The sequence below is a fragment of the Myiozetetes cayanensis genome, unplaced genomic scaffold, assembly GCF_022539395.1.
Source record: "Myiozetetes cayanensis isolate MyiCay16 unplaced genomic scaffold, myiCay2020 scf12, whole genome shotgun sequence".
Lineage (NCBI taxonomy): Eukaryota > Metazoa > Chordata > Aves > Passeriformes > Tyrannidae > Myiozetetes > Myiozetetes cayanensis.
This window is the reverse complement of record NW_026086826.1, coordinates 27,529,704-27,550,903: the sequence shown is the minus strand read 5'-3', so window position 1 is coordinate 27,550,903 and position 21,200 is coordinate 27,529,704. Positions and strand designations below refer to the sequence as shown.

The 21,200-nt window shown below is 51.1% G+C and overlaps 1 protein-coding gene across 1 annotated transcript in view; it reads left to right on the top strand.

Annotated features, from left to right (window-relative positions):
* PAPPA2 (pappalysin 2) overlaps positions 1 to 21,200 on the top strand; it is an 86,531-nt gene that overhangs the window by 24,641 nt on the left and 40,690 nt on the right. Inside the window, 10 exon segments of the mRNA XM_050307141.1 lie at positions 2,174 to 2,319; positions 9,167 to 9,460; positions 10,125 to 10,317; positions 11,841 to 11,962; positions 13,431 to 13,923; positions 14,470 to 14,598; positions 15,564 to 15,655; positions 15,935 to 16,128; positions 17,237 to 17,374; positions 20,850 to 20,985. Coding sequence (XP_050163098.1) covers positions 2,174 to 2,319; positions 9,167 to 9,460; positions 10,125 to 10,317; positions 11,841 to 11,962; positions 13,431 to 13,923; positions 14,470 to 14,598; positions 15,564 to 15,655; positions 15,935 to 16,128; positions 17,237 to 17,374; positions 20,850 to 20,985 — 1,937 coding nt within the window.

The following is a 21,200-nucleotide window of genomic DNA, read 5'->3' as shown; positions in this document are numbered from 1 at the left end:
CTGCTCCCTCTATCCCTGACACATCCCTCAACCATCCAAATCTCTCAATGGAGGAAACTACAGTTATTTATAATTAAAGCTTGACAAAAAATGCTGCTAATGTCAAGGGACCGGCAGGCGACAGCCAGAAAAACATCATGTCTCCACAAGAGGGGCAGCAGGAATATCCCTCTCAATAGGGCTGACGTCGGCTCCTGGAATTTGGACAGCCTGGAAGGGTTTGGGGCTATTTTTCCGAGATATCATAGGTCAGGAATTGATGTTATTTTTAAGTCTGTGTACCCCGAGCAGCTCTGATGAGTGAAGGAGACTTTCTCTCCCCCTCCCCGCTCCTTATGCTCTATTTCTACGAAATTTTTGCCTTTCTTTCTTCCGAGTCATGCCACAAATATGTCCTTCAGGTTTGTTTATTCTTCTCCCTATCTATTCCTCCCGGCCTGCTCCCGTCTTGGTTGGGTTGGAGGGATGGCGTCAGCGTGGCGCGTGTCTGGGATGCTCAGGCGAGACATCACAGGCAAGAGATCATGTTCTCCTAATTTGTCCTTTCCGGTTGGGAGAGTTTTCTCTCCGCAAGCTGATGTGGCTGGGGAAAGTGTTCTGGGAATGCTGCTTTGTGGTGGGAGATCTCGGGGCCTGGTGAAGACAAGCTGGTCATCTCATCTCGCCACACAGTCCAGCCAAGATTTTTCTGGAGTAACTGAAGTTTCAGAGCTGATGGGAAGGTGGGTGAGATGCCTCCAGCCCGGGATGGTCTTTTGGGGCTGACTGGTAGGGGAGAGGCAGTCAGCAGAGCCTGATTATCTGACACCTCCCAAGTCAGCAATGGCTTCTGAAAGTCTCTGCTATTTCAGGTCCAGGGAAGAGGCCCTTGGGTTTATCCAACTCTGTTCCACATGCCATCCTGCTCTAGTTTATTTCTGGAATCCTCTATTTTTTCAGCTTTTCCTCCTTCTCTTCAATTTGCTGTAGCAACCTCTCTCTCTCCAAACAAACCTGTTGGTGTAATAACTTGACTCGGGATCTTGCCATTTCAAACAGCGTATTTGCACATTTTGTTGGTTTTCTTTCTCAAGTCACATCTCAGATGAGAACACACCTTTTTCCCTTTAGTCCATGCTCATTTTTTTGTCCTTCCTTCCTTGCCCTGACAGACACCACTCTACAGAAGCTACTTGTTCAAACAGAGCTGCTGTGCCTTCATGGCGAGCCCAGTGTGAAGTACTGACCGTCCTCCCTTTGTAACCTCTCCACGCAGCTCAAAGATGCCAATTGCTCCTGGAAGCATGGGAATAAGTGAAATGCTTTCCACCACCTTAATGTTGCTGTTGGCCTAATGCTGCAGGTTTAGTCATTCTTATGACATATTTCCACAATGGTGCATTTCCATCATCATTCCACAGTGATGTATTTGAAGCCTTTCCATAAGTTGTTGTTTTTTTTTTTTCCCTGTCTAGAATCTCTTAAATTGATGGCTTCACAAACATTGGGGCAGGGTCTTCAGGTTTTGAATACTTAGAAACAAGTTGTAGGAATGGAGGGACAACGTCTGCTGCCTGTCCTAATCCTGTCTCAGCCTGTGAGGTTAATGGCACTGACGGTGGAAAAGGTAGTACTTGATTTATAGAATGTAAAATGATAGAATGTCCTGAGATGGAAGGGACTCACAAGGATCATTGAAGTCCATTTAAAAGCAGCACAGCCCAAGGGCCTATAATCCCACTGCTATTATTATGGGAGTTATTATTGTTGTTATTAGGTTAGATTCTCATTGTTTTTCATAGCTGAGAACATGAACTCTCTAAAGACCAACACTGGGACTGTTGGGGTACTGATGAATGTGATACAGACTTTTGATCTGCGCAGGAACAGCCACACAGAGGGAAGAATGAGTTTCCTGCTGGTGGCTATAATTAGCAAACGTCTTCAGAATTGCATGATTGCCTCCCACCCAAACCCCTCACTGGCAGAACTTGCTCCCTAGTAGTGCCATGGAATATCCTGTTGAAATGCTGAATTTTGCCACACTTTACCAAACACTGCTTGTTTTGGAGAGACAAGGATGGGGTCTCTGGGCCTGCTGCACCCTTTGTAGGATATCTCTGGGTGGCTCCTGCCATTCCTCTTTGCTCTGTTGGAGTCTGTGCTGACTGTCTGCTCTCCCTTGTCCTTGCAGGGCGTACATGAGCGTGAAGGAGCTGAAGGAGGCACTGCAGCTGAACAGCACCCACTTCCTCAATGTTTACTTCGCCAGCTCGGTGAGGGAAGAGTTGGCTGGTGCTGCCACTTGGCCGTGGGATAAAGAGGCCCTGAGTCACCTGGGTAAGTAAGTTATCCCACTCAAGGGGTCTCAGGATTGTTGGTTTTCCACTTGCTTCGTTGACTTGGCAAAGAGGTGTGTGTGATGTGGCTCAACACTGAGGATACTTAATAAGAAGGTCATAGTAAGAGGGTCTGAGTGTACCAATAGCTGCTGCTGTAAGGAAAGGAGCTGCTGTTCCATGTTCAGATGGATAAGGTGGTGAGATTATAGACTGAAAAGGTACTTCCAGGTTATGAGAAACTTCTAACAGTGAAGGCAGTGGGGCAGTGGGACAGAGACCACAGAAATGCAGGTTCACCATTAGTGCAGGCTCTGGAGAGAGCTTTACACTCGTATTTGGCTTCTCCGGGACCTTCCAGGTCTATCTTCTAGGATTCTGGAAACAGTGAAGTTGGCTGTGCAGCATGTAGTAAGGAACAGATAAACCAGGAGTGTGAGTGTTTTGAGAGCTGAGACTCCGGATTTGAGCGACTCCAGGCTGACCAGGCAGCCAGCACTGGCCACTTCTGAATCCAGCTGCAAGTGTGAGGATACCTATCAAATTTTACCATGCCCTTATAACTTGGCTCACCACCTGCTGGAGGCAAAGTTCTCCTTGGCTTCAGTGGATTCAAGGCAGACCCTTAAGGATTGATGAGTCCTTGTAGGCTGCAAAACAGCCAGAAAGACAACTGGTTCCCTAGAGTGTGGCTGTATTGTGTGTTTTCTGCTGTTTCTGCTGTTTCTTTTTCCTGCCTCTCCCTTCACCTCTTCAGTGTCGGAGTTTTCTGGCAAAGCCCTTTACACTTTGCAGTCAAAATGTCTGAAGTGTTTCTCAATAAGTAACTGGAAATAATTACTCCTGACACCTGCACAGCAGACCTAGACCTTCTGCTTTTACAAGTGCGTGATGTTCAACCCTTAAAAGTTTTACACTGCTGTTAAAGACCTGTTTTAAAGTTCCTTTTTGCCAGTTTCCCTCCCTCAATGAGTTTCAGGACTGTTTTTTCAATAGTGTATTGCTACAGCTGCTTGTTGAGGAAGGCAAATCTCCATGAAATTTATTCTTTTGGCTTCCAGAAATCACTTCCAAGGCTCAGCTTGACAATCATCTGACTGCAGCAAGTGCTTCAACCACACATGTTCCCTTCAGACCCCTCCCAACAGCTCACAAGGAGTTGTACAGAGGGGTAGTTGGGGTGACTGGTCTCATCAAAAGGTTGCATTTAGCTCCAGTCTCAGAGCTTGTGGCCAGCCAGGGACACGAGAGGTGGTACCATCTGGAAATGTTGGATCAGGGCTTTAGCGTGGAGGTTCAGGGGAAAAGGGGTGTTGTCTTGGCTCTGGTGCCAGAGCTGTGAAGTATGAAGCTGGATCTGACCTTCTTTGGGGCTCTGGCACTGACTGAAGACTTTGGTTCGAGGCAGTCCTTGGTTTTAGCTTTAATGAGCTCAGGAGGGCGGGTGGTGGACTCTGTTCTCCGTAAACAGTGAGCTCCACCACATCACCATGTGTTTTGTACCACGCACAATGTGTATTATTGTCCAGCAAAACAAAACTTAGGGCTGAGGAGGCCATGAATATGTGCCTGCTGACAAAACCCCTCACAAAAGGCTACTGGATAATCTGAGTAGATGTGAAAGCTCAGCGGTGAGGAGAGCAAGGAAAACTTTGGTAGGAGTGAATGGCAGTTTGAGAAACATTCCTGAACTTCAAGGGCCTAAATGTGGCCAGGGGTGGAGACAGATCTATACACAAGAGAGGGGTCTGTCTCCAAAAGGACATACTCCTTCCCTTGCACTGAATCTTGCTAATCTCCTGTCTGTCCTGACCTTAAACTATGAAGGTCAGCACACAAACCCTGCTTCCCCCTTGCCAAAGGCTGCTCCCATGCAGCAGAAATGCCACGCTGATTTTTCTCCTACACACATACAGACCCTTTCATGCTTTGGTTCCCTACATGAATAAGATTGTTCCTTGAGTTTGACTTGACTTCTCCAAGAAGACAAACTGCCTCTTGACTCCAGAGAGCTTTGGTCAGATTTTGCTCTCTTTGTTTCCCTGAACTGGACTTTATTAGATGTTTTCAGGAGGAGCTCCATGAGACTTTTTCCTCTCTAATTGCCTTCCCTTCATCTATTTTAACACTTTGCTTCAGGCCAAAGATCACTAAACTTACTGTTTCCAAACTGTTCTTCATCAATTCTTCTCAAGAAGTTGTTTAATATGCCATCTGGACTTTGACCTCCTTAGAAAATATTCTTTCATGACCTTTGAGTGTGTTTTTCAAGAGGGTCCTTCTCACCTTCTCACCTGTTGGTGTTCTCACCTTCAGTGAACTTTGTTTTTCATCCCCTCCTCTTCGTGATGCTCATCTGGGGCTACGAGCAGTTCTGTGCTGATGAGTTACAGTTCCGTTGCTCTCCTCCAGATTTTTTTCCCTGAGTGAATTTGATTTTCAGGCAGCCTTTCTCAAGGCTTAGGGTTGGTTTACCAATAATACAGCCAACAGCAGCTACTTTCATTGAAGCATAAAAGATAATTACTGACTTGGAGAGGGTGAAATGGTCTATGAAATTTCTATAGACAGTGGATTTCAGCTGCTGTGGAGCTCCTAGACAGAGACAACTTGCAGCCAGCCAGCAGGAGAGGTAGAAACTCTCAGGTCTATTTGCACCACTCCCTGTGACCATACCGTCTGTCTCAGTCTTTCCACCATAATCACAGTGACTTCCTCTCAAATTCAGAGTTCTTGGAGTCTGGAGTGAGTTTTCTGAGAACTTAGGAGTAAATCTTTTTTAACTACAAAACAGAAGAAATCAAAGAGCTCCCTTTAAAACACCCTGAGCTTTCCGTGGTGGAAAGCCTTGTTCAGAAGCCCCAGCAGCGTAATAATGCAGATGCTTTCGACTTCATGTGTAGCTGCATGTGAACTGCACAAACATGGTCGAAGGGCAGGGGAACTGTGAACAGTTGATGTTATAAATACTTTCTGCAGTTATATAAGCTGGGGCCAGCTCATATATCTGGCAGAGGCCGGTGGATCCTGAAGGAGGGCCAGCCCTTCCATCAAAGGTACCTCAGGCAATGGCCATCTTCCTGTCTGACTAACTGTCATGCGCTCCTTCCATCAGTGGCTGTGACTCAGTGTTTGGGGAACACTGGCCCCGCCACGCAGGTTCAGCTTTGTGGTTTGCTGTTTAAAGGTCCCGTGGTTGCTTAAGAATGTCCTCTGGGACAGCCCGGACATGGGAACAGGTTGGCTTCTTGGGGGCTGGCGTGGACCAGAGTCCTTCGGCATTGCCACTGATCGTGGCTGGAAGCAGAGTCTGCCCTGGGAGTGTGACCCTCCAGGGATGTGTGAGGAGAAGTGGGGTCCACACCAGTGCTAATCATTCACTGGACTGGGTGTCTTTTGTTCCTTGATCAGAGTGGGGGCTTGGCCTTGGGGATGTTACCGGCTCTGCAGCTGGAGATCTGGTCTGGAGGAACAAGGTGTTGTGAGGTCAGAACTGAAGTTTTCCAGCTGTCTGGACTTGTTTGGGTGAGCAAGTCCAAAGAAGTCTCTGGTTCACTTGCCTTGCAGTGCTGGACCCCCTTGATATCATAGGGATATTGAGGATTTTAGCCTTTTTGTGTAAATGCTGACCTTGGGAACCTCCTCGAGCTGGTTCTCAGGCACTTAAAGCCCAATTTAGCCCATCTCCCAGGGCAGGAGGAGGCAGAGGTGAGAAGGAATGCCTGATCTCCCGAGGAGAGAGAGAGAGGGGAGGCTCGTCCTGTCGGGATGTTATGAACTCTTCCACATCTTGCCTTCACAGCCAGGATCCTGCAGAGGGGAAATAGAACTTCCTGGTCCAAAGCTGGGAGCTCTCCCAACTCATCAGGGAGCTGTGGGGACAGGGAATGAAGGGATAGGGATATTCTGGAAGGCAGGCAGGGTTCTCATGCTGTTTCTAATCCTGCCATTTAATTAGCTGTTAAAAAAAGTACTAAAAATATGAACATCCTTGTGGAGTGTGGGGGAGGAATGGGACAGGGGAAACCAGCAGAGAGGAGGGGAGGGACAGGGTATCCCAACCTTGGCATCCCTCCCCTGTGAGAGTTTTCTCCCTCCCTGTACCGGAATCCCATTTATTCCACGCCTGGGAAGAGTGTTGGGTTTCTGCTGGGAGGAGGCTGCTTGGTCACAAGGCCCCCCATGCCCTGGTGCTCAGCCCCTTTCCCTGTGGTTAGAGCTGCAGGATGTGTGCAGGGCTTTCACATCCCATTTACTTGTTTATGAACACTATTTTCTTTCTGTGAGCACATTCCTCCTTCCAGACCTTTGGGCAGGCAGCCCCCTGCCTTGCTCAGGCTTGGGTTTGGCTGCAGAGATGCCTTTTCTTTCTGTTCTCTCTTCTCTCATGCCCTGGTTTGATTCAAATGAGAAGCAGCTTTTTTTTAATTTTTTTTTTAATGTGCCTGCTGGGCTCTCCATCAGTGGGATGCCCTTTGCTATCTATAGCCTTTACCAGGGTGGTAATTTTGGGGGGAATGGCTTCCAAAACCTCATAGTTGACAGGCTGGAACAGGAAGGTCCCAAAAGGATTTTTCCACCTCTCTACCTTCTTGTGGCCCATCTCCAGGCAGCTAAAGGGTCAAGAGCTGACTGATGGGATGCAAAGTCCTTTGCTCTGTTGTCTTACAACCAGGGAGAAAGGGAATGCAGCTACTTTGTGACCCATCCTTTGCCTCGAGCCCTGGGCAGAAGATCCTCACTGTGGGAAGGAAGAGCAATAAACATGAATTTTGAGCTAAGAAGTGGTGCCTCTTGACAGGTCAGTGGTGTCTCTCAGCCCTGCCATGGGCCACACACGCAGGATGCTCCACTGAAGATGCCACTCTTATTTCTTCACCCTCTCACAACCCTGCTGCGAGGGCTCGAGAGAACTGCTGATGGGCGTCTCTGAAGGTCCCTTTCCAGCCCCAAATGCAGTGTTCACCCAGCATGGCTCCTCTAGAGGAGTCACAGACCCGCTGGTGTCCTGCCAGGGACACAGTGCTCCGAAGAAAACCCTCTCTGGGAAGGAATGCCCTGTACTCGAGGACGTGAGGTATTCCGGTAGCGCACGGAGCTGATTTCAGGCAGTCTCTGTGGCTGGAGATGATCACACCGTGGCCCCCTGCCAGCTCTAGCTTTGCTGGCAGGGGCAGTGATCATCAGCAGAGATGCAGTGGCAGAGGCTCTGCTGTGAGGTAGCTGGCACAGTAAATCCCCCAGGGCCCTGCAAAGGGGGAGCAAGCTGTGCCAGAGCCAGCTATTTGCCACGCTGCCATCCAAGCTGTCTGGGTTAAAAGTGGTTGTGTAAAAACAGTCTCCCAAGCCACGGAGGTGTTGCCTGGAGTCAGCCTGGGCACATGCTGGGGTCTGCTTTTAGCCCACTTGTCTTGCTGATACTCCCCAGCCCTTGCTCCTCTGCTGTAAGGCAGCATGGAAGAGTGGATGGAGCATGAGAATGAGAGGAGAAAAGGGGAGAGTGAAAAGCCTCAAAGCAGGGAGAAAAATGCAGAGATTTCAAAGACATTTTAATCTGGACAAAAGAAAGGAGGCAAATAAAAGGAGGCCAGAGAAGTAAATGTTTTTGTTCTTGAGCATCTTCTGTGGACAGTTACCCGGCAGATGTAGCACAGAGGTGTCAGTGCAGGGTGTGCATGCCATATCAGGAGCTGGAGAGGCTGGCAGTGAGCAAAGGGAAGGCTCTGCTCCTAATGGCTTTCATCAGCATCCTTGATCCTTGCTCTTCCCATCAGACAGGCCGGCAGGAGAGGAAAAGCAACTTGTCCTGCAGCCATGGGGAGATTTAGGACGGTATCGTCATGGGTCCTGCTCAACTCTGTGCTGTTGCTGTCACTTTGAGGTGGAAGTGCTGGGCAGTTTCTGGGGGACTTCATCTGTGCCCATGGCCCAATATCTTTGACAGCTGAACCTGCATCAGGCTGGCTTGGAGAAGAACTGCCCCTTTGTGCCCCCAGGAGTCAGAGGCTGGGGTGCCCCAGTGAAGAGGAGTAGGTTTTTGAGGGGTGGAGGGATCCTACCTGGTTCATTGGGTCTACCTTGCCACACTCAGATCCCTCTGAAGGGGATGGTGGGATTTTCAGAAGCTGCGCTTTGGGAAATCCCGCTCTGAAATACGCTATGTTTGTGTCAGGTTGGTGGTAGAAGCTTAGTGGATTGCAACAGAAGCTCATGAGAGATTAAATTTACTCCTCAGGATCTGGTTTGGAGGTTGAAGCAATAGATCATGGATGATTTCTCAGCCTGAGCCAGAGGCAGTTCATTGGAATCTCCATATGGACTTGTGCTGAAAGTGGCTTCCAGTTGGCACAGCCAAGTGTGTCAGGACTTCGGCGCCTCGTTGTTCTCACTTGCCAAGGGCGCTGGCATGCCAAAGCCACCTGTCTAGGCTAGGGAAGGACTTCTGGCCTCTGATTCAAAAGATGATCCCCTTAAAGTTGCATCATAGCTTGTTTTGATGACCTGGCTCCAAAACTCATTTGGAGGTGTAAGTGGGATCCAAAGCAGACACAGAATTATAAATACGCAAAAAGACACAGAGGGAAACGGTAGCTGGAACGATTGAAGGTATTGAGGGGGGAATAATGTGGTCAGAAGGGGAAGAAAAACTACCTACCCAGCTCTAAGAGGGCAAATGAGCCTCATCCCATCCTACAGGAGGCTTAATATGACCATCTTCAGGTCTACATCTGGCACCTTGTCTGTGACCTGGACGCATGATGAGAGGAGTTTTGCCTCTCAGGGGTGAGTAATGGCAGCTGCCTGCTGTCTCTTTCTTGGGATGATGGTCTCTGTACTTGCAATTCCAGGTGGAGTTGTCCTCAACCCTGCCTACTACGGCATGCACGGCCACACCAACACCATGATCCACGAGGTGGGGCACGTCCTGGGGCTGTACCACGTCTTTAAGGGAGTGAGCGAGCGGGAATCTTGCGATGATCCCTGCAGGGAGACAACTCCGTCCATGGAGACGGGAGACCTCTGTGCTGACACTGCCCCCACCCCAAAGAGTAAACTGTGCCGGGATCCAGACCCTGCCAACGACACCTGCGGCCAGACACACTTCACAGGGACACCCTTCAACAACTACATGAGTTACACAGGTAACGAGGAATCGTCGTGAGGGTTGTGGGGGGTCACCTGCCTTCAAACTTGGGTTTCCCTCCCTTCCACCTCCATCAGTAGTTCCTTTCCCCAACCTGTGTGGCCCCTCCGGTGTACTGGGATGTGGCACCTCCCTGGTGCACTGGGATGTGGCAGGCAGTGCTTGCAGTGGCTTCTTAACCCCTTTCTTGCTTTAGGCTATTTCCATCTGTCCCTCCCTACCAGTGGGTCATTGGCCTTTGCATCGAGGCTGTTCTTGTCTGTGGTGGTGTGCCTTTATTCTCCAGTCCTGAAGCAGCTGCTACTACTATTATTATTATTATCCTTCTGAACCCCTGTGGCTTGGTTCGCAAGGGCAAGCGGCAGAGCGCCGCTGTTCCCCTGTCGTGGCAGGAGGACCACAGCCTGAGGAGCAGTTCCGTGGCCCTTCCCAGGTGCCGGAGCCGGCCGAGCTGGTGCTGGGCAGGTGCAGGGATGTGGAGCTGCTGAGGCAGTGCCATCTTGTGGCTTTGGGGACACACGACACCGGAGAGACACCGCGCTGGTGCCTCCCGGCTCTCCCTGGAAGTCCCCCGAACAGTTTGGCCGTGAAGAGGGTGCATCTTGCCGCGTCCCACTGGCCGATCCCCACCACCCTCAGCCTGGGCTGTCTTTCCCACCCAGATGATGACTGCACCAACTCCTTCACCCCCAACCAAGTGGCCCGGATGCACTGCTACCTGGACCTGGTGTACCAGCGCTGGGGACACGGCAAGAAGCCGGCGCCCATCCCGATCCCTCCCATGGTGACGGGGCAGACGCAGGACTCCCTCAGCATCTACTGGCTGCCTCCCATCAGTGGTGTCATCCACGAGAGGTGAGGGATCTGCTGTCACAGTGGTCTTGGGATCGCACAGGAGCCTGCTGGGAGGGACAAGGGACACTGGTGTGGACCCCCCATCCCTTTCTCCCTCGGTCGTCTCCAGCAGAGCCCACAGACACAGGAGCCAGGCTGCTGCCGTGGCCCCGCTGGCAGATGGGCTCTCCCGCAAGCTTTCCGCTGTCGGGGTGCCGGGGAGGGGAAGCCAAAGAGCATCGGGAGGCAAAGCCAGCTCTTAAACCCCAGAGTGCAATCGGGGAATGAAAAATGAGCTTCATTTAGCACTTATTGTATGAAGTAGCTATTTACCGGGAGGAAATGCAGCCCTGTGGTTAAGGCAGGGAGCTCGAACCGCAAGAGCTGGGTTTCGTTCCCAGCGCTGTCACGGACCAGCAGTGCAGCGGACTGGGGGTAAGGCAGGAAACTTCTCAAACCAGAGAAACGGTGCCAAGGAAAGTTGTTTGGCCGCTGAGCAGTGCGTGGCCACGAGTGTTGGGTGGCTGGCTGTCTTCTCCCCAACGTCCGGGAGCCACCAAGACCTGCACACACCACCAGTGCCTCCCTTCAGCAGCCCCTCTTACTAAAACATTTTGGTTTTCACCAGGCTTTAGGTGGTGAGACCATTGTTTTTTTTTCCTTGTAGGACCATTAGCACATACTAAAGAGCTCTTGAATTTGTTTTGGAGCTGTTTCACAAAGCTGTCTCTTGTAATTAAAAGGCAAGTGCTGTTTGATGGCAGCTGGGACACTCCTGGGTCAGTGTTTGGTGCCTTTTCAAAGAGCTGATGCTCTCCACAATGGGCCTTTTGCTCAGGGATAACAAGGGCACATGCATATCACCCCAGGCATGAGAGGCTCTGAGTGCTGGGTGGCCTCTAGTGATCCAAACAAATTGCTTTGGTGGAGAATTAAGTGATTTGGAAGCAGGAAAACATAGCTCTAGAAGGGAGGCACTGGGTCCTTCCAACCATCCCGAGTTCTCATTTATAACTGGTTCAACAGCTGATCTGTGGTGGGGGTTCTGCATCCTCTGAGATGAACTGGAAAGAGGCTGAGGCTGACCCTCATCACAGAAAAAATGCTTTTTTCTTTCCTGGAGAGCACAGTGGGACACCGTTTAATTGACATTATTGTGACTGATTTGTATTGCAGTAGTGCTGAAAGCCAAAACCCGGCTCTGGGTTTAGCAGAGACAGCCCCAAGAGCACCCACCCAACTCCAGAGGCACTGCCGGGGGAAGTGGGGTCTCTTAGTTCTGACTGGTGGGTGGGGGACAGGTTATTCATCCCGGGCTACACAGAGAGCACGGAGAAGAGGAGGGATTAAATCCAGCCTCCTATGGCCCCTGTCATTCCCCTATCTTTGAAGAAGCTTGTTGCAGGCCAGGATGATCTGCCCAGGGGTTTTCTGAGAGCTCAGCTTTGCTTTTCCAAGTTCCCGTCTGGTCCCACCTGGGCAAACGTGGATGGAAAATTGACTGGTGCTGTTTAGACGTGCCAACGTGTGCCTCCTGTCAGCAGGGAGCAGGACACGCTCTGTGACAGCTGTGCAGAGGATGGCACCTTCCGGCAGTACGTGCACGAGGCCTCCTCCCCTCGGGTCTGCGACTCCTCCGGCTACTGGACCCCAGAAGAGGCAGAAGGTAATTTTTCTCCCCTCTTTTCCTCTCTGTGTATCCCCAGACAGAGATGAGATCTTGTTGGGACAAGAAATCGAATCTCTTTTTGTTTCAGAGAATCAGTTGTCTTCCCTCTGTGGGAGCTCTGTAGTGCAGGAAGGACATGTTGGTGCCCAGAAGATGCCTGGTAATGGCCAGCTGGCTTTGGACAAACCAATATCAACCCAAATCACTGTTCAGACAGGTGTTCTTGAGAGATACTGGCCAAAGGGAGGGGCATTTCACTGAAATAAGTCGCAAAACATAGATCTTGGGACCTCCTTAAAAACCTCAGGGGCTTTCATGCAGCCTTGTCCAAAGAGAGCAAGAGGAGCTCTGTGCTGACCCCACTGAGTCTGTGCTGAGCCCTGGGCAGTCTGGGTTGGATGTTATTCCTCCCTGGCAAGGTGAGCAGCAGCAGGGTGTTACAACTTGTGCTGAGATCCAGCTGTTGGTTTAGAGACCCACCTTGTGGGCATGGTGGTGGCTTTCAAGGTCACACAGCTGTCATAGGAGCTGTTGGGCTTTTCATGCTGCCTGAACTCCTCCAAGAGCAAGGCAGAGGAGGCAGGAGACCAGGTTGAAATGATCTCGTGGGCTGTGTGTGCTGCTGTTGCTCCCCTGGCTCCACATGCTTCTGGTCGTTCTGTGCATCTCCACATATGTGTGTGTGTGTGTTTGTTCTGGTGAAAAAGAGAGGTTTTATGGTTTCTTAGAAACTTTTAGACTTGTATTAAATAGATGCAGGCTTTGAATTGGTGATGGGCCCTAAGAAATGCTTCCAATGGTTAATGAAGACCAGGATATTTTTACTACAGGAGAATAAAATCTAGTGATGCTTTCTGAGTCTGAAAGCCCAACAGTATATTTTGTTTGCTGAGTGCTAATTCACCATCAGGGGAGGCAGGCCCAGGTCAACCTGGGCACTGTCCTGGAGTTTTTGGTGGGAGAACAGCCTTCCAGAGCTGCTTCCCTGCTTTGGACCTGGTCTGTCCCTGTCTGTGACTTGTTTCCAGCACGTGCCTGTGGAAAGTTTCAGTCTCTGCTCTGCCTGGAGCATTCAGGTGCTGCCCTTGGCAAGCTTTCTGCACCCATGAGACTACAGAGCAAGAAGCTTCATGTCCCCCAGCTGTGTCCAGGCTGTCCCTAGAGCCTGACACTGCATCCAGCTGCAGTGTGGATATTGCTGTCCCAGTTTGAGAGGGCTGTGAGACACCAGGTGCACCAAGCCTTATGCTTGTAAGCATGTACCCAGGAGCTGGGACACCAGTGGTGCTTATTGCTTTCCAGGACGTTAAGGCAGATGCCACCAGCTCTGGGACATAGTGGGTGCATAACCACGTGGGTGTGAAGGGATGTGTAAGCACCTACAGAGAGGATCGCCCCTCTGTGTCCCTGTGAGCTCAGCTGTCCCCTGGCTCTCACCAGCCTCCTCCTTGTCCCTTCTGCCCAGGCCCCCCGGACGTGGATCAGCCCTGTGGGCCCAGCCTGCAGGCCTGGAGTCCGGAGCTCCACCTGTCTGACATGAACATGACGGTGCCGTGTCCCCAGCCCGACGGCTGCATCCTGGAGCTGCGCTTCCTGCACCCCGTCTACCCCGACTCCCTCACCCTCTGGACCACGTACCTCTCCATGGGCTCTCCCAAGGCGCTGTCTGACATTGAGATCCTGACGGAGCAGGGGGAGTCCATCCACCTGGGCCCCCTGGACACCTTCTGCGACGTCCCCTTCACCGTGAAGCTCAACATCCCCAAAAAGGTGTCCGGAGTCAAAATCTACACCTTTGACGAGAGGATGGAGATCGACACGGCCCTGCTGACCTCCATGCCCCACAGCTCCCTCTGCTCCTCCTGCAGGCTGGTGCAGTACCGGCTCCTCCGGGACCCCCCGTTCGCGGGCGGCTCCCCTGCTGCCCCCGTGCAGGTGCATCGCCAGTTCATCGACACGTGAGTGATGGGGCTGCTCCACCCTGGGCTCAGGGCGTGTGGCTGGGACAGACTGGATGACCTCAGGTCCCACCTCTTTAAATCCCTGGATGGTTTTGCTTGTGTTCTGGGGTTTTTTTCACTAGCCCTGCTCAGTGCTATTGAGGAAGCGTGTTGCAGACCCACCATGGCCCCTGCCCATGAGCCCAGGCTAACTAGAAGCAGCTTGTTAAACCCAGAAACATTTTCCCCAACAATACAATCAGTAAAATTACATTTTCCCCATCAGTGCAACCAGTAAAATGACCTTTTCCACAACAATACAACCAATAAAGTGATTGCTCCAGATAATGTCACTTCTCCCCAGCTCAGACCCCCAGTAAACAAGCAGCAGACCCCTTTGCATGACCTGGAAGAGACCCTTTTCCCAGAGTCTCTGCCTCTGGCAGAGTAGGAATACACATGTCCTACTGTGATGCTGCGTGATATCTACGTGATACCTACGGTTGTGGTGAGCAAATCCGCTGCAGATGTTGCTGTTCCCTCAAACTGTCTCTCTTCCTGCAGGGAAGTCACACCTGGGCACGTGTACCGCTACCAGGTGCAGGTAGTCTCTGGGACAACCTCAGGAGAAGCCTCCCCACCGCTCGTCCATGTCCACGGAGCACCCTACTGTGGGGATGGGAAGGTGACCATGTAAGTCAGGCTCTCAGTGGAGGTTCTTCAAAGCTGCTGGGTTGTCCTGCCCCAGAGGGAGGCAGCGGGTTGGTCCTCCACCCGTGGGTCCTTGGCTGAAGGTGCTGCACGGGATTCCTGCAGCAGACTGGGCTGTAGAGCTTGTGTTTTGTAAAATGCTGGGTGCACAGGGAATGGTCTTCTTGAGGGCAGCGTCTGGATGAGGGGTCCAACCTGAACATCCTCTGTGCTTCGCTGCAGTGCTTGGATGTTGCACTGTCACAGAGGATCTACCTTTGGAACTGGGCAGTATAACTTTCTGCACAGGGTGATGGCCCTGCAGAAGTAGGTTCTGCAATAAGCACAGTCCTATGCACTGTGGTGTCTTTAGAGAGCTGTCTGCTCACTGCTCAGAGAGCCCAGATGATGAGAGATGCACCATTTCTACATTGAGAGACCCCAGTCCTCTGCCTGGGGGTTAATTATGCCAAATTTCCATATTTAGCTTTTTCAGACTTCAATTTCCAGGTTATTGAGAATCACTTTCCTTTGAAAACAGTTTTCTTAGCAGTGCGAGAAAAGGGAGAGGAACCTTCTCTCCTTTCTCCTGCCTCTCCTTCTTCAGCTCCCACTGAAACACCAGTTCTGTCTCAGAACCTCCCACCCTCTCCAACACTTGCTTTTTCCAGCAAGAAGCCTTCCTGATGCTTGGTTCTGTAACTATTCCATTCTCCCATAGTTCTTGCCTCAAGTGTTATAGGAAAGTCACTGCATCATCATGCCTTCTCCCATATGCTGTGATTCAACCTCTCTTTATCACCTGGCAAGATGTTTTCTTTTTTCTACCTTATTCCACATGTGGTTCTTCCTCTTCTCCCTGCTCCTGCAGAATTGGAACCATTATATGGGGTCCTCGCTCATGACTAGGCAGAAGCACAAGAGTGTTGGGTCAAAGGGGATATGTAATACATCTGTTGTCCCCTTAGGAGCCTGAAGGAGGAATGTGATGATGGGGACTTGCTGGATGGAGATGGCTGTTCCAGGAAGTGTAAAAAGGAAAAAGGCTTCAACTGTGTTGGTGAGTCCAAGTGGATTGAGACAGAGATCCAAATGGATTGACTCCTTTTGAGGCAGGAGTCAATAGCCTGTACATTAGTCACACTGCTTCTTAGAGCAGAGGGGGATGCACCTCATCTCAACAAAGCCTGGGTTTGCAGTTGGACTGATCCACGGATCTTGTCAGGCCCTCGTGGTGGGAAAACTCCAGGCTAAACAGCCAACAAAACTCCTGTAACAGGAGGAGGTGTGTGTGCCTAGAGCCTGCTTTGTGAGCAGCTCACCCCTGTTCTTCCTGCAGGGGAACCAAGCCTGTGCTACGTGCATGATGGGGACGGGGTGTGCGAGCCTTTCGAGAGGACAAGCAGCATCCTGGACTGTGGTCCCTACACTCCTGATGGATACGTGGATCTGTGGGCAGTGAGAGCCTATGCCTCCCACCAGGATGGGAAGTCCTGCCCTGCTTCCTTGGTCACTGGAGAACCTGTTGTGAAGGTGAGTGAAGGCATGGTCAAAAAAGTGTGTTCTAGCAAAGCCCATGCTGAGGAAGTCACTGCTGCAAGAGCACAAACAAAGCAGCCCTGGAAGCTTTAATTAACAACAATATTCCCACACAGGGAGCCAGTGGAAGACCTGGGCACTTCTCACACCCCTCTTTCATCAGTCTCTAAGCCCAGGAACTGCAGTTCATGGAGGGGTGTTTCATCCAAGGCAGGGAGCACCTCCCCTGTAACCACCCCCATCCCACCAGCCAAGTGCACAACTTGGAGCATGTGACTTGTCCCACTGGTGGCTTTAAAAAAACCCTTGTAAGTCTGATACCTTATAAGGTCAGGGCCCGACAGGGTGAAATCACGCACACATCAGCATCTGTACCGCTCTCAGAGCCCTCTGATCTGAAGCCAAGGAAAAATCAATGGGAGAGTTCCCATCTTTCATATGGGCTTTGGAGCAGAGCCTGGAGGGGATTTCGCCTGATTGGCGTTAACGTGGTGTGTAATGTTCTTTCCTAGCAAGCTGAAGAAGGGCAAGAAATATGTAAAGGGGATCATATTTAGTCCTTGATGCGTGTGTTTCTCCTGACTTGATGTAAGGAACAGTGTTGAGAACCTGCAGCGTGATTAAGTTGCCCACATGTACGAGTCTAATGAGATGCTTTGGGCTCCAGTGTCTGCTCCTCTACAGTGACACGTGTATCTCCAAGGTTTTGTCTGCCAGGCCTATGGGAATGTCTGGAATACCCTGGTATTCAGGCAAATGAATCACACCATTGTATCTCATGAGCACAGCCAAAATCAGGATGTCCTGAACTGGTCCTACCTACCAGTTCACAGCTTGGCTCATTATTTCTTACCCTGTCCCATAGACACCGTGAGGTGCTCAAACAGGGTATTTACAGCACTCCAAAATGGCATATGCCTCCTGTGCAGATGTGTGGGCAGTGAGGTGTCCCTTTGGAAATGACATCCTAAGTCTCTTCATGCTGGAAACCACCTTGGGATCCTTCTCAATGGTTGTTGAGTCTTCCTTGGGGTTTTGTAGGTGCTTTTTCTCTCTCACTTTCCTTGCAACTTTCTGAGTTGAGTTAAATCTCTTGTTTCAGGTATGTAAACCCCACCTTCACGATGTGCCAAAGGACCTTTTACAGGCTGCTTGGTTCCCCTGTGCTCACAGCCAAGAGAATGCTCAGGACCCAGATGAGGAGAAGATGCCCTTGCATGATGAGGGAGTTTGGCTCAAGGTAAGTGAGGATGTGTGGTCAGGCACAGAGGATTTTTTTGTCTTTATCCAGCACTTTGGTGACAAACCCCATCCTTTTCTGTCCTGTAGGAGCTACAGCAACCTTAAAAAATACTTGAGTAGGCCTCTCTGCAAAAACCAACTGCCTGTGTGTGGGTTTTTTCTATTTGCCTCATTCTCAGTGTGAACAGCAGACCCATCTTGGGGCAGATTGCCAGGAGAAGGACAGTGCATGAAACCAAAATCCCACAGAAATGCCTTGAGGCTGAGAAACAACTTGCTCCTGTCCCTCCCCTGCATTCAAGCAGTGCTTGAACACCTGCAAAGGGAAGGCACAAGCTGTGTTTAAAGTCCTTGTTGCCTTTGTCCCCCGTGGCTGTGAAGAGCAGCAGAGGGTATCCAAATATACTGTGTCATCCTGAGGGGTCCTGAGCACCACAGCAATCAGCTGTGGCACACAGGTCCTTCGGATAACTCCAGACCAAAGCTGGCACTTCTGTGCCCCAAGGTGCTGGTCCTGCAGCCCAACAGGGGCTCAGGGGCTGCCTGGGGAGCTGGGGGCAGCCTTTGGGAGGATCAGACCCAACAAGCAAAGGAGCAGGACGGAGGAGAGCTGAGGGTTAGGCCAACAGCACTTTTACAGCGTTGGGTTTCTGACCACAGGCACAGCTTAGAGGTTTTGTGGCTGCTGCCTGGTGTTTCTGGAAAGCCAGGCTCTGGCATGCTGCTCCCTCTGCAGTCTGAGACACATCTTGCCCTGCTTTGTTCGAGGTTCTCTAGAGAGGACTCTTCCCAAAACTCTCAGATGACTTGGCGGATCATCAGACCTGAGTCAGTAAACGGGTATCACTCTGAGGTCCTCTGTCTCTCAAAAAAACCTTCCTTTAACCTTTTTTTTTTTACTTTTCCCACTCTTCCTTGTCTGTGTGTTCACAACCCACCTTCTGGCTTCGGTGTCTGGCCATGACAAATGTGCCTCCTTTCTTCCTTTGGCTAGTGAGAAAGAAGCAATCCTCCCCCTCTGCCCTACCTAGATGAAAGCTTGCTTTCCACTTCTCACCAGGGGTTAAAGCGTGTTCCAGTTTTATTGGAGCTTGTGGTCAGTTCTCTTCCTCTATGGATGTTTATATTAAAGACTTTCATTACTGGTTCTCTGTGCTCTCTCTAGGAGTGCTATTATTTTCCGCCCATAAAATTATTTATGGACTAGTAATAAATATGCCCTTTTTCTCTCTCTCTTTTTTTTTTTTTTTTTTTTTTTTAATAGAGTTGGCCTGATTGGTAACATATTGGGTTGGGAAAGACAGCTTTTTTTGTTGACAATTTGCCTAGCCCAGCTGCCTGCCCGGGCAGGAATGGTGCTGTTGTTGCACATGTGTACCCACGTGCACGTGGTGTTTTGTGGCCACTGACTCCCATGGCCATTTTAAAGCTGTTGCACCTGTGTCACCCAGGTCAGAGCTGCACCACAAAACTCACTGGATGGCAGGAATTGCTTCCTGCAGTGTTTCTCAAGAGGTGGCACCAATGAGCAAGGGAAAGGCTGGGTCCAAGAATCACAGAATGGTTTGGGTGGGAAGGGAACTTAAAGGCCCTCTAGTTCAGACCCACCTTCCACTAGACCAAGGTGCTCAGAGCCCCGTCTAGCCTGACCCTGAATGTTTCCAGGCATCCACAGCTGCTCTGGGCAACCTGTGCCAGTGTTTTGCCATGCCTGCTGCCATGCTGGGAGCAAGAGATTTGTGTGTCTGTGCCACCTAACAAAGCGTCTGCCAGGCCCTGTGGGTTTGTCTGCAGATGGGAATTGTTGTGATTTGCAGATATCCAGCCATGCTTTGTTCTCAGTTTTTAATACATCTGATGAGGAGAGACATCAAAATCCCTTGTAAGCAAGTCAGGATGTGTAACGTGCAGGAAATTAAACAGAAAGGGGGAGAGGGAGGGAGGAAAATTAAGGAGATAGCCTGCTGTGGCCAAGCACATAATAGGTATTGAAAAGGATTGGGATGATAATCAAGTCAGCTACTGTTGGTCTAACCTGGGGCCAGTATCCTTCACCCTCATGTAGATGCACTGTAGGAAGGGAAAGACTAAACTCTCCACCTTAAGCTGTGTAGTCCAGGGAAAGCCTCACCTGACCTCTCCAACCATCTCTCCTCCCCTGAGGAACCACACTGGGAGGAGGAGGTGGTTGGGTTAAAACTGGGCTGGCTCCTTGGGACTTTCCAGCCGTAGCTCTGTCCTGGGGTGCTCCTTGGAGCTGGTTGTGAGCACTACTGGCTCTTCCTGCTTTCCTGTTTCTTTTCCTTCCTCCCTCTGCTTGTCTCACCAAGGGAGACAGTGGGAATGTACCAAATGAAGATGTTTGAGCCCTCTGGTCCGCTCCGTGCAGCCAGGCCAGGTCTGCAGGAGAGTAAACCCTGGCTCAGGGAGCAAGTACACAGCAGGGGGACTCACTCATGGGGCGTTTGCTGCTGAGCACCTCCTGGCAGGGTGGGACCCCTGGGCTGAAGCCCAAGGCTTTCTCCTGCTCCCGTGAGTGAACAATGCCTGACGTGGCACAAACACCCCCCAAGGCTGGGCTGCCACCACAAACCCGCGTGGTTGTCCCCTCCGCTCCCACAACCGGCTCCTTGGGCTGTGCCCGGCCAGCCGGGACTTGTCCTCTTCCCAAATACACCTTGGCCTTGGATTGCTGAGCTTCCTCCATGCCAGTGCTCGACACAAACACTCTATCGGGTGGATCTTGATCAAAACACATCTCTGCACTGGGTGTGGGGGGGTACCAGGGTGGGGGAGGAAAACATTTCTGTCTTCTTACTCCCAAAGAACACCTGCCCTGCCATGATTGATGCCATGAGTCTCCCAGCTGCCTCCTGTAGCCTTCGGGGCTGCAGACAAGTGGCGAGTTGTCGGCTCTCCTCGCGGGCAGGGCTTCTTCCCACAGATCTTTCCGCGTGTTGGCTGACGGACAGTTTGCAGTCACTGTGGGTACCGGGGACATTCTTTGGGATTGTTTTGGGGCTTTGGGGTTTTTTTACTGGAGACATTTTGGAGGCAAGGCTGGTAGCTGTCTTCTCTGGGTGCCTCGCTTGCCTGGCCAGCACTGTGTGGGGTGGGAGTTGAAGCCTAGTGAAGAAAAGGCAGTAAAAGTGGTCACCCTGGGCTTGCTCAGTTTTAATAGCAGCAAATGTGGGTGCTGTGAAGATGCTGTAAATTTATGGCAAGGTGGGACTGATACATGTGGAGAAGACTAGTAAAAGGGAGAAGAGAAATTAGGAGGGAAAGGACCATGTTCCTGCTCCCTTCCTTCCTTTCTCTCTCTTCCCACCCATTTGCAACCCTGCACCTCTGCAGTCTCTGACCCCTTGCTCCTGGTCTCTCACCATGTTCCCTCTCTCTCTCTCTTGCACATGAGGGATTAGAAAAGCTGTGTTTGTGCCTGCTCTCAGGGTCTCTCCTGCCCTCCTTCCCAGGTTTGCTTTGAGAGACCTGCAGTGCCCACCTCCCTCCTGGTCTTCCTGGCCTCCTCCGGCACTGTCCCAAGCCAGCAGCACAAGCCGATGGTTGCTGTCCAGCTGATTGACACAGACGGAGGGAACCGCTCTCTGGGTGAGCAACCTGTGGGCTGTGACAGCAAGAGGGGCCACCTGGAGCCCCCACGACAGCTGTGATCTCTCACTGAGTTCGGTGCTGCCGTCCCCTGTCCCCACCTGTGGCGTTTTCTGCCTCCTGCACTGATCTGTTGGGATGTGGGGCGGGAGCACACAAGGTAAATCAAAAGCAAAGCCCTGGGGCTGAGCTGGTAGCTTCTTTCTTTGCCCATC